At 40.4% G+C, this 13,111-nt stretch overlaps 2 protein-coding genes across 2 annotated transcripts; both read right to left on the bottom strand.

Moving 5' to 3' along the window:
• Positions 1-4,501: 4,501 nt before the first annotated feature.
• LOC133299055 (uncharacterized mitochondrial protein AtMg00810-like) lies at positions 4,502-4,945 on the bottom strand. Its single transcript, XM_061498460.1, has one exon. It carries the CDS (start codon positions 4,943-4,945, stop codon positions 4,502-4,504), a length of 444 nt encoding a protein of 147 aa, XP_061354444.1.
• Positions 4,946-10,726: 5,781 nt separating this feature from the next.
• On the bottom strand, positions 10,727-12,796 carry LOC133299115 (pentatricopeptide repeat-containing protein At4g08210). The gene has a single exon (XM_061498547.1). The coding sequence runs from the start codon at positions 12,794-12,796 to the stop codon at positions 10,727-10,729; it is 2,070 nt and encodes a 689-aa protein (XP_061354531.1).
• Between the last annotated feature and the right edge of the window lie 315 nt (positions 12,797-13,111).

Genomic DNA, 13,111 nt, shown 5'->3' with positions numbered 1-13,111 from the left:
CAATAACCTGAGCCCGTTGCTTTATTGGAACTAGGTGCCTGGGCCTCAGAAGACTTCTTGGCTTGGGACACCTTATACACTTCTTCCACCTTTCTACACTGGTTTACAAACCGACTGAACTCTCGGATGTCACAATTTGACATCTTCCGAGACATCTTCTCATTAAGACCCCATTGGAACTTGGAGGTCATTTCAGCCGGGGTGGGTAAGGCTCGCCCATAGTTGGCGTATTTCACCAACTCATTGAATTTTGAGAAGTATTGGTCAATAGACATCGACCCTTGTTTGAGATCGTTATACTCATTCTGCTTTTGTTCCCTAGCCTCTCTAGGGAAGTAGTTATCCAAGAACAATGTCTCGAATAACCGCCATGTGATCTCCCGACCTTCAGCTTCTAATGGCTGCACGGTATTTGTCCACCAATCTTCTGCTTCCTCTTCCAGCATATAAACAGAGTAAGCCAACTTCATTGCGTCAGGGCACCTCATCACCCTGAATATTTTCTCCATAGCTTGGAGCCATTTTGCAGCCGCCATTGGCTCATAACCTCCCTTAAAAGAAGGAGGTTTATGTTTTCGGAAAGCCATCAATCTCCTTTCCTCCATTTCATGATCACCGACATTTTCAACTTGAGGTTGACGAACCTCGGTGTGATGACTCAGACTCCCAGAGTGGTGACTACCTTCACCCTCATTGTTACCCACTCCACCCTCTTCCTGTGACGGAGGTGGAGAAGGCGTAGCAGTGTGAGGAGGAGGAGTAGGTTGCCGGTTCACGGGCCTAGGACCCCTCAACGTCCTCAGCTCAGTCATCATTGCGGCCATAGCAGTCCGCGAGTCTTCATTTGTCTTTAACAAATTTTCATTGGCTTGCCTGCTAGCAGCCAACTCTCTCTGAACGGCTGCAAGAGCTTCAGCCACGGGATCAGGCGGTACGCCCGTTGCCCCACGGCCACTTCTAGGCCTCACAAGAGCAGCCAAAACAGGTTCTGGCTGAGCATTGGTGTTTGATGGTCCGGGGTTGTTTCGGTTCCTCGTCATGTCACTACACATGTTACACAAAGAAGTGAGTTGATCAGGCCCACACTTAGTGATCACAAATGCAATAATCATACAGAGTACTAAAACAACTATAAAGCATCAAACACTAAGCATACTCAACAATAGCTAACAGTTATTCCCAACGAAACTGCTCTGATACCATAAAATGTAACACCCCGTTCTAGAACCGGTTTGTTAACATCGCATTATGATATTAAGCGCAGTTACAATCACATTGGTTCAATTAAAATCCGGATAAATTTTTCATTTTAAAACGTACCGAACTTATAATACCCAATTTCGTGATCATAACCATATTACCTTGCGGAAACAGATAAATTAAGCTTAACATCATGTTCATTTCCCATTTTTAAACCATTAATTTACTTCTTTTTTAGTTCAATACTTCTACTATATTGTAGGTTTCTTCATTAGCTACCCGTGGCTTCAAACCGTGCTCAAATCGGAGCACTGTAGTCCAAGTTAGGACAATTTGAAGCAACACAAGAGAGTGTTGGTCACAGGCCCCGCGCGCTTCAGCGCGCTACCGGGCGCTCAAGCGCGCGCTATCGGGCGCTAAAGCCTCCATCTGGGCGCTTAAGCGCACGGAGGCAGTAAGCATCAGGCATTCCAGTGTGGATGGGCGCTTAAGCGCGCAACAGGGCGCTCAGGCGCGCTATCCTGGGCGCTCAAGCTCCCACGGGGACGTTTTAGCGCGCAGAGACAGAAGCATCTCCTCCTTCAGTGGCGAAGGGCGCTTAAGCGCGGACCAGGGCGCTCAAGCGCGCAACCCTGGGCGCTTAAGCCCCACCCTGGGCGCTAAAACACGAGGGGGCAGTAAGCCACCCAACTTTCTGCAGCAAAGGGCGCTTAAGCGCACGCCAGGGCGCTCCAGCGCGCAATTCTGGGCGCTTAAGCCCCCACTTGGGCGCTCCAGCGCAAGGAGGCAGAATGCATTGGCACTCGCAGGGGCAGCAGGGCGCTTGGGCGCGCTCCTGGGCGCTTAAGCGCGCTGCCAGGGAATTCCAATTCCCACATTTCTCAAGTCCAAGCCTAGGGGAAAATGCATCCCCATTACAAACCCCAATTGTCCATGCCCCAAAACTAAATCCTAGCACTCATCCAACCTCTCCTCATGAGATTTAGCTAGAATTTGGGCAGCATGACCTTTGTTTTCTTATCGTTTACCAGTTTAAACAAAAGGGTACCTAATTGATTTTCAGCCCAACCAATTCAACAACTCAATACATAACAAGCATGCATATATTGAATTCAAGTAGGCATCATTTACATTACATATCCTTTACAAATCATAGAACTTAGCTTACAAAACACTATGATCATTCCCTTGGCTCCCATCAACAAAAGGTGTAACCAAAGGCATGAGCATAGGCTAAGTTCATCCAATGAATCAAGATATACAAATGACCATGGGCTTTCAAAATGAAATCCTATACATGTCAACTACAAAAGGTATGCATAAACTCAAAGAAATGCCATATTTCATGCATAATCCAGATATGGCCACTTGCCACCAGAGGCTCCTGCAGCATCCTTACCTGAAAGGGGGTCCCCACAACACGGGGTGAGATATACGAATATATCCAGTAAACCAGGGGTCCTTGGAGCATCTCTCCACCCCACAGTTCCATATCAGTGTAATAGCAATAACAATAATAATGCAGTAAATACATATCTATGCAAAGTGCAATACATCTCCAGGAGAAATCCCTCGAGCTCTCAAGCTGTCCTAAGGAAACTCAGATGCAATTAGTCCTACTGGCCAGCTAACTACCAAGTATGATTTACGCATCGTCATGCAACATACCAACATAGGGAAACACCATCCTATGCCACACCAAATGCATACACATACGTATAACAAAGCATTACACTATTTTATTGCATTTATATACACAATCACAACCTCTACCCTTTCAGGGCTTGGTAGAACAGTCAAGGGAATTACACCCAAGGTCCGAAGGCTTACCTCAATGCTTCAGTCAACCTTTGTTCTTCACCAACAGTTTCAGCAATCAACTTTTACAAACATACACCTACACATGGTGTAATGCAATCAACACATTGCATCCAAGAGTATTTCACAATCAACCATCAATTACTCAATTCAAAGCACAACACAAGTATGAGCTTACCAATTCCAATGAGCTATTCAAGCTTCATAGCTTGCTCCAATGGTTGATCACTCACGGTTGGTCCAAATGTCTCAATCCTAGACATCACAAGGATCCAATCAATCATTCAACTCACTAATTGTTCAACATGCTAGAATACTAACCAATCCAAGCATGAATTTTCCAATATTATGAACAATTATCAAATGACTATCTAGGCTCATTTCCACCGATTAAATGACATTCCTAGCATTTTCCATAACATGCTCTAAGCTCCATTCTTCCTAGAACATAGCTAATTCAACTACATTTCATAAAAATCCCAATTTACTATTCACAAACCCTAACTCATGCAAATTTCAAGGAATCATGAGGTTCAAGGGTTAGAATCTTACCACCAATGGTCACACAACCAAGGATTGATGGCTCCTCAAGCTTCAATGGAGGTAGAAACTCTCAAAACCCGAAATTTCTCCAAAGGGCCGAATTTTTGAGAGGTAATATCTCTCTCCACAATGCTCCCCACTCAAAACAAAGCTAGGATTATGAAAGAGGGGAAGATTTAGAGTGATTTAGGCTTTTGAATCACTCCAATCGGTTAAGATTTGCTCTCACTCTCTCTTCCTCCCTCCTTTCCCTTCTTCTTCTTTCTCCTTCTTCCTTTCCTCTTCTCTGATGCTCGACGGGTTGCTTGGGGGGGTTTGGGTTCATTTTGGCTTTTAATCACTTAACATAGGTTAAGTGGCTTTAAGCGGGTATTGGTTCGTCTATCTATTCAACTCCAATAATTACCAAACTTTACCCAAAAGTCTGGAATATTATTCTAGGAATATTACTATTTTTATTTTTATATTTTGGGTACTTTTGCCAGTACCCATTTATACCCCTTAATTTTCACTGAGTACACTTTTTAACTCCAAAGTGACTCAGATTCATTTAATTAAGCCTTATACTTAATTTCACTCACTAAAACATGTTTAATTAATTAATTACACTTGATTTACTAATTAATTAAGATGGCTATTATATATGACACCCCCAAGTGGGACTATGCAAATTGAATAGACCCAACTTGAGTATAGCATGAATGAAAACCTTAGAAGGCAAAGGCTTTGTAAAGACATCAGCCAGCTGAGCATTGGAGGGGACTGGGAGTAAGTGGATTAAACTAGAGCAAATCTTCCCTCTTGTTACATGGCAATCAATGTCTATGTGTTTAGATCGTTCATGAAAGACTAGGTTATGAGCAAGAAACATGGCAGACTTGTTGTCCCAATATACAGATGCTAGTTTGGACCAAGGAATGCACAAGTCATGGAACAAATATTAGAACCATTGAAGTTCACATGATAAACTTGCCAAAGCTCTGTATTCCGCTTCAGAAGATGATCGTGAGACTGTAGGCTGCTTCTTTGAACGCCAAGCGACGAGGGATGAACCAATAAAAATACAAATACCAGTAATGGAGCGTCTGGTATCAGGACATGAAGCCCAATCTAAATCACTGAATGCACGAACATGAAAATCAGATGCAGAAGAAAAGAATAAACCAGTGGAAGGGGCACCCTTTAAGTAGCGAAGAATCCTGGTAGTTGTTGCCATGTGAGTGTCAAGTGGGTGAGAAATGAATTGACTGAGCTGTTGTATTGCAAATGATATATCAGAACGTGTGGTAGTGAGATACAGTAGCCTTCCAACCAATCTTCTGAAGGAAGTAGGACCATCGAGTGGAGTCTCATTTGTTCTGCTCAGATGGTGAGTAGAATCCATGGGCGTAGAGCAAGATTTGGTCGCCAGAAGTCCTGCATCGGAGAGGATTTCAAGCGTATATTTACATTGATTGAGATGAATACCCTTTTGAGAATGTGATACTTCAAGCCCCAGAAAGCACCTTAGAGGAACCTAAGTCCTTTATGCGAAACTATTCATGGAGAAAGGGTTTGACACGCTGTATTTCAAAGGGTGAATTACCTGATAATACAATATCGTCAACATAAACGAGCAACACTATGAAAGGTTCTCCATTCTTAAGGGTAAACATAGAATGATCTAATTGAGCTTGAATATATCCAAGAGAGAGAAGAGTTGATGAGAGTTTGTTGTACCATTGCCTATTAGCTTGACGAAGTCCATATAGTGACTTATTCAAGTGACCGACATAGTTCAGTTTCAGGCCACTCAACCCCGGAGGAGGTTCCATATAAACTTCTTCTGATAATCAATTCTTTTTGAATTTCAATGGCAAATCAAATCCATTTGCAAGAATTCTTAAGGTGTTGGGTTGATATGGTTCTTTACAATTCTACAAAACAATTTTAAAAACAAAAAAACCAAAACACAATCATACAGATCCATATATGTGTTTTTGTTTTTTATCTTTGTTTACAGTTGGGGCATTCTTATCGGCGTTCTACCTTCTTTGCACAGATTGACTCCATTTCAACCTATATTTTTTCATATTGACTCCATTTTATCTTGTCTTTCCGTAGAGTGACACCGTTCCATTTTGTCTTTTTGCAAACAAGCTCAATTCCATCTTATCTTACTGCAAACTGACTCCATTAGACATGCGTTTCCATAGATGCAGTCTAACCTTGTCTCCAATCCCGAATGCAATTTGACCCCATCTCCAATCCTAGATGCAGTCTCTTCACTGGGTTATATATTTAATTTTTTTTTAGTCTCATTAATTGTTAAAAACTAAAGCTTAATAAGCTTTAAGAGAGTGATAGAATATATAAAAATATCCCACAATATCATTACTGTACTTTAGAATATTTTTAACTTTGAAGTGTCTTAAATGATATCTTGAGAATGGCATATTTAGTATTTTCCATAATTTGTTTCTTTAATTAATTAAGATCATGAATCTAATTAGTATAAATAGAGGTTAATATTCTCTCTTTTGCATCACATATTATACACTGAGAGAATCTTATTCAAAATCAATATTCTATCTGGTTCTCCTTTCATATCTAAATTCTTATAGTTTCAACAATAATGATATGCGTATTTAAAAAATTATTGCAAATCAAACGATGAGCATACCCTTGTTTTCCTCTTGCCAGATAGTCAAATCTCCTCTGATCAAATAATCAGAAAAGTGTCGACACAGCTCAAGAGAGGTTCGCGTCCACCCCAACATATTCCCAACTCTGCCTAGTGGTGTCTCAATCTGATCTCAATCTTGGGCAATTAGGACGGAACAAGAAAAGACAAAATAAAATGGTAGATAATGTTAGTCCATGGTGACACTTCCAAACTGTGTCACGATGCAAGCTAGTCAACTCCAAACCAAAAGTCTCGTCAGTTCACTATTCAGTCCAGTTTTAAGGAAAACATAAATACAGTTTAGAGAGAAGAACCTGAAAACTTAAATGATAAGGCATTAGAATCTAAGCAATTATTATACATTTATTATGCAATACACAAAAAAGCGAGTGAGATCCACTAAAGAGAAGAGGGAGAAAGGAAAAAAAAAAGGACCCCACCTATTTTGTGTGTGTAAATAGACAAAATTATCTAATGCAACGTAAGAAACATATTTCCTATGTCATATGTAACATCCCCAAGATTAAATTCACCGAGGCAAGATGTAATACGATAAAATCGGCAGAATATTCCCTGCCATTATACTTGAATTTCACAAACATAGTTTTCATTAAAAACTCTTCCCACAGCCGTAACAATACGCATAGGAGTTTTCATTTTTATCACATGCAGACCAAACGCTTCGGCTACATAATCAGCAATAAAAGAATGTGTGACACCAGAATCAAACAAAACACTAAGCATTTCATCACGAATAGAAATCATACCTCGTACCAAACTAGCTGACCTCTCAGCCTCTTGCTGAGTCACTGCATATACTCGGGCAACAGGAGGTGGGAGAGGTAGAGATGGTTCCTCAACCACAATAGGAGCCGGAGTAGCCTGAATAGTAGAAACTTGTCCCCCACTGAAGGGGCAGTCCTTAATAAAGTGCCCGGCTTGGCCACACTTATAACACAATCTTTGTTCTCTCCTGCAAACCCCAGAGTGAGCTTTTCCACATATAGAGCATTGAGGAGCAGATTTAAAATTTCCAGGCTTAGAATTTCCCGCCTTTTTGAACTTACCATCAGACTGTCTAACCTGCAACCCTTTTCCTTTAGAATTCCCAGAAGTGTTTTTAGGACCAGATTGGTCCTTGTGCTTCCTTCTATAGTACTCTTGAATGTTTTTACACTTTTTGACGAGTGCAGCAAAAGTGTGTCCTGCAAGTTTTTCAGAAATGTTGTCATGTAATCCTATATGAAATTTAAACACCAGATCATCCTCAGTAGGTGGAGCTCTCTGGAAATGAGAGTATTTGGCCAGCTTATTAAACTTATTCAGATATTCATCAATAGACATCTGGCCCTGCTTTAGTTCTTCAAATTCACCCTTCTTCCTTATCCGGGCTTCAGCCGAAAAGTATTTCAACAAGAATTGCCTTTCAAATAAAGGCCAGGTAATAGCATGACCCTGACATTCCAAGGGCTGACGGGTATTTCTCCACCAATCGGCTGCATCTGCAGCATATAAGAAGCATACAGCAATCTCTGCTGATCATCACACTCCATGACAGTAAAAATGTGATCCAACTCCTCTAACCACTGAATTGCGGCAATCGGATCAATGCCTCCCTTGTAATTTGGTGGTGCATGTTTTCGGAAGGCATTAAGCATTCTTTCTCTTTGGTCTCTATTAGTGGCTGGCTGTGCCACACCACCCCTGTGACTAGATTCTTCATTCATATCATTATTTCCTTCACCCTCCACAACAATGGGATTATGAGGAGGAGGAACAAGCTGTTGTGGTTGTGGCTCAGCCAGCTACTAATAGAGAGCAAAGAGAAAGAATGCTTAATGCCTTCCGAAAACATGCACCACCAAATTACAAGGGAGGCATTGATCCGATTGCCGCAATTCAGTGGTTAGAGGAGTTGGATCGCATTTTTACTGTCATGGAGTGTGATGATCAGCATAGATTGTTGTATGCTTCTTATATGCTGCAGAATGATGCAGCCGATTGGTGGAGAAATACCCGTCAGCCCTTGGAATGTCAGGGTCATGCTATTACCTGGCCTTTATTTGAAAGGCAATTCTTGCTGAAATACTTTCCGGCTGAAGATCAGAAAAGGAACAAGGGTGAATTTGAAGAACTAAAGCAGGGCCAGATGTCTATTGATGAATATCTGAATAAGTTTAATAAGCTGGCCAAATACTCTCATTTCCAGAGAGCTCCACCTACTGAGGATGATCTGGTGTTTAAATTTCATATAGGATTACATGACAACATTTCTGAAAAACTTGCAGGACACACTTTTGCTGCACTCGTCAAAAAGTGTAAAAACATTCAAGAGTACTATAGAAGGAAGCACAAGGACCAATCTGCTCCTAATTCTGGTCCTAAAAACACTTCTGGGAATTCTAAAGGAAAAGGGTTGCAGGTTAGACAGTCTGATGGTAAGTTCAAAAAGGCGGGAAATTCTAAGCCTGGAAATTTTAAATCTGCTCCTCAATGCTCTATATGTGGAAAAGCCCACTCTGGGGTTTGCAGGAGAGAACAAAGACTGTGTTATAAGTGTGGCCAAGCCGGGCACTTTATTAAGGACTGCCCCTTCAGTGGGGGACAAGTTTCTACTATTCAGGCTACTCCGGCTCCTATTGTGGTTGAGGAACCATCTCTACCTCTCCCACCTCCTGTTGCCCGAGTATATGCAGTGACTCAGCAAGAGGCTGAGAGGTCAGCTAGTTTGGTACGAGATATGATTTCTATTCGTGATGAAATGCTTAGTGTTTTGTTTGATTCTGGTGCCACACATTCTTTTATTGCTGATTATGTAGCCGAAGCATTTGGTCTGCATGTGATAAAAATGAAAACTCCTATGCGTATTGTTACGGCTGTGGGAAGAGTTTTTAATGAAAACTATGTTTGTGAAAATGTGAAATTCAAGTATGATGGCAGGGAATATTCTGCCGATTTTATCGTATTACATCTTGCCTCAGTGAATTTAATCTTGGGGATGTTACATTTATGGTATCAGAGCAGTTTCTCTAAGAGAGCTTGTGAAATATTGCATGAACTGTTCGGGTCGCTATATTCTTGAGTTTTTCTTGGAGTACTATGATATGTATGTCTGATCACTGAGTGTGAACGTAGCTAACTCATTCCTTTGTGTGAAATATGTAGAATTATGGTTCGCCCAAGAAGGACTTCTGATCCTCCTATTGACCCGACAGATCCAATATTAGCAGATTTGGCTAGACCCCGAATAAATCAGCAGGGAAATACTTCACAGCCAGATCCAATGATAGCGGCACTGAGCCAAGTTATGCATGCGCCCATAGATGGGTATCTGATTATATTTGCATGACTGATACTTCTGGATTGATGTGCTGTATAAACTGTTTATCAGGAAATGCTTCTGAGTGGGATTGGAAAATCCCCAGTTGTCCGATTTATAGAGGAAACTCTGTCCGATTTTCGTTTACGTCGAATGAGAATTTAAAAAGAAAAAGAAAAAGTTAGCTCGTATTTTCATAAGTTAAGCCTTCCGCTGTTTCTGTTTATATCATATGCATGTTAATTGAACCGGCTCGAGACGGGGATGTTACATCATATACATTAAACCTACCAGTCAACCCAAGCCATTTTCTTTGCAATAATTGATTCATTGTTGTTATTATTATCATATCTTAAATACGTTTTAGGACAATTTATCAAGAGAATTCAATATAATGAGAAAAAGAAATGTAACACGTGACGAAAATAAAATAGGTCAATCTTACCGCAAGCTTATCAGAATGAAGCTTTTCAAAGAAATGCTGAAATTTTCAAGCAGCTCAACCATGCTAAAATATGAGCTGAGACCTGATAATTTCTGCAATAGCAATGAATACAATATCATAAAATTCAAAAAGGGTAAGTTTGTTTAACTACAATACTATGTACAAAAAGTTCAAGTAAATAAAAAAAAAACAAAAAATCAGGCACTAAGATGCACTTGCAATTTAAGCGGTATGGGTGCCACCTCTGATTTTAACCGAATTTGAGTTCCCGTTAACCTCTTAAAATGAGTGCTTATCACAAAAAGTGGTTATGGTTAATTCTCATGTGATTAATATGAAACTGAAATTGATTAATTAAAACTAAATTTGATTAAAATTACAAGTGATATAATTACTATTGAAAGTACAAATTGTATTTACCTTTTTGTTGGGGAGGCAAACATTGGATGTGTGAATCCTCGTGGCAATTAGCAGGTATAAAAAGCTTATCAGATTGAACTCCTCAATCGTTTATTCTTTGGCGTGGTACTTCTAAATGTCGTTTAAAATTTGATACTTCCGTGATTTTGCCTTCTAATTGAACTGATGCAATCACCAAAACATGAATACCGTCTTTCATGGTTCAGATTTACTCAGATCAGATGCCATAAGCTGGAACAATTAGTGATTCTTCTGGAAATATCTTATGTATGAGGGTTATGCTGGCTGAACCAAGCCATTTACAAAACCAGCAATTTCAACTTGAGATCTCAATCCAGCTTTTTCCAGCTACTTTTATGCCTAGTTTTTTGACAGCTTCTCTTACTTTGCTTAAACTATCCCACATTCCAAGATCTGCATAAACATTTGACACCAATATATATACAGAAGCATCTTCTGGTGAGGTAGCAAGAAGATGGTCAGCAACAATATTTGCAAGATATCGGTTCTTGTGAGTTCCACAGGCACCAAGTAAGGAGCACCATAAGGTTTTGTCAGGCTTAAATGGCATGTCACTAATTAATTTTTCTGCTTCTTTGAAACGTCCCGCTTTCCCAAGTAGATCAACCATGCAGTTGTAATGTTCTGGGCATGGTGTCAATCCATGCTCTGTTTCAATAGAATTAAATATAGCCCAAGCCTCTTCAACTAAGCCAGCATGTCTACACGCAGTAAGAACACCAAGAATAGTGATTTTGTTTGGCTTTGTACCAGATTCCATCATCTTATTCAGAAGACTAATAGCCTCATCTGCTCTTCCATTTTGTGCACATCCCATAATAATCCCCGTCCAACACATGGTATCTACCTCTGAAGGACAACAAAACAAAGCTAAGGCATCCTCAATCTCACCACATTTTGCATACATATCAATAAGAGCAGTTGTAACCACTCCATCTGATTCAAACCCCTTCTTAAGACATAAACCATGAATTTGCTTGCCACTTCGATGAGATGCCAAACTTGAAGAAACTTTCAGAACAATTGAAAGGACAAAATGGTCAATCTCAAGATCCAAATGAACCATATCCATAAAGAGGGAAAAAGCTAACGTACCTGAACCAAATCTAGCACAACCAACAATCAAACTAGACCAAGCCACTACATCTTTATCTGGCAACCTTTCGAACAATCTTAATGCATAATTAATATTTCCCTGTTTCGCATACAGATCAATAAGAATGCTCCCAACAACATAATCTAACTCATAGCCACTGGTAACCACCAATCCATGCACTTGAGATGCCAATCTCAAGTTATGGAAGTGGATGCAGACTTTTAAAGCAATACTAAAGGTATAGGAATCAAATTGTGTACCAGAATGATGCATATGAGCAATCAGACTGAGAGCCTTAGCATAATCTCCATTGGCAACATACCCAGAAAGCATAGAATTCCAAAGTGCCAAGCTTTCAGAAACAGGAGAGTTTCTGAAGAATTGGTCACATATCTTCATTGCTTCATCCAATAGCTTGCAATTCGAATACATATCAATCAGTGCCGATATACAGTAACGGCTAGACTCAAACCCCGACTTGACAATATAACAATGAATCTGTCTCCCCATTGTTAACTCACCAAGAAGGCCGCAGGCTTTGAGGCCACATGGGAATGTGAATTCGTCTAGTTCAAGGCCCTTCACGTGCATCATAGAAACAAATTGCAATGCATGGGGACTAGCATTATCAGCAAGACCAGCAATGATGCTGTTCCAAGATACAAGATCTGATTCAGGCATTTGATCGAACAGATTCAGCGCATCACTCATCAAACCTTGTTTTGCATGTCCCATAATGAGGGTGTTCCATGAAATCGAATTTTTACGCGGGATTTCATAGAAAACTCGTTGCGCAACCCTCAAGTTCCCACATTTGACATACATGTCCATGAGTGCATTCATCAGAACCGTGTCAAACTCTAACTTAGCTTGAGATATGTGGCGGTGTATACACTTGCCCAATTCAACATCTCCCACGAGACCACACGCCTTGAGAACCGCAGAGTACAAGAACTGATTGGGTTGCTCTGTTTTAGATTCCAACATCTGGTTGTAGAGTGCAAGCGCGTCGTGGGGCCTACCAGAATTGGTAAAAGCAGAGACCATAGTTGTCCAGGAAACGATGTTCCTGTGAGGCATTTCGGCGAAAAGGGTTCGTGCATCATCGAAATGGGAACACTTTGCATAGACAGAGATCATGTTATTTAGGAGAAAAACATGATTAAAAAGGCCAAGTTTTATTATACAGGAATGGAGTGACTTGGCATGTTTGATAGCTTGAAAACGTCCACAACAGCGTAAACCGAACTGGATTTGGTTTAAATCCATTGGTAACCCATTACGCATTGAATTACCATGCTGTAAGCATAGCTGAGAGGACAACCTTCGAAAATCTTCGAAAATCGAAACAGTGAGTACGCTTGTTCTGCCGCGCGCTCGCTTTGCTTTGCGTATTTCGATACGTTACTCGCAAAATTGCTAGAGAATTATAAAGATAGGTGTAATTCTTATAAGTTGAAAAAAAATTAGTGTACAACCACTTGGGGACAGCGCCTTGATGTTTTTTTTTTTATAAACTTTAAATGAACGTTTAAACTCGCTTATAGTCAAGCTGCAGGCAATAGTTCGATCAATTATTTTTCT

Source organism: Gastrolobium bilobum, unplaced genomic scaffold (genome assembly GCF_033153095.1).
Source record: "Gastrolobium bilobum isolate Gb01-03AN ecotype WA unplaced genomic scaffold, APGP_CSIRO_Gbil_v1 utg3919, whole genome shotgun sequence".
Lineage (NCBI taxonomy): Eukaryota > Viridiplantae > Streptophyta > Magnoliopsida > Fabales > Fabaceae > Gastrolobium > Gastrolobium bilobum.
Note: the sequence above shows the minus strand (reverse complement) of the source record. Positions and strands in the feature narration are given on the sequence as shown.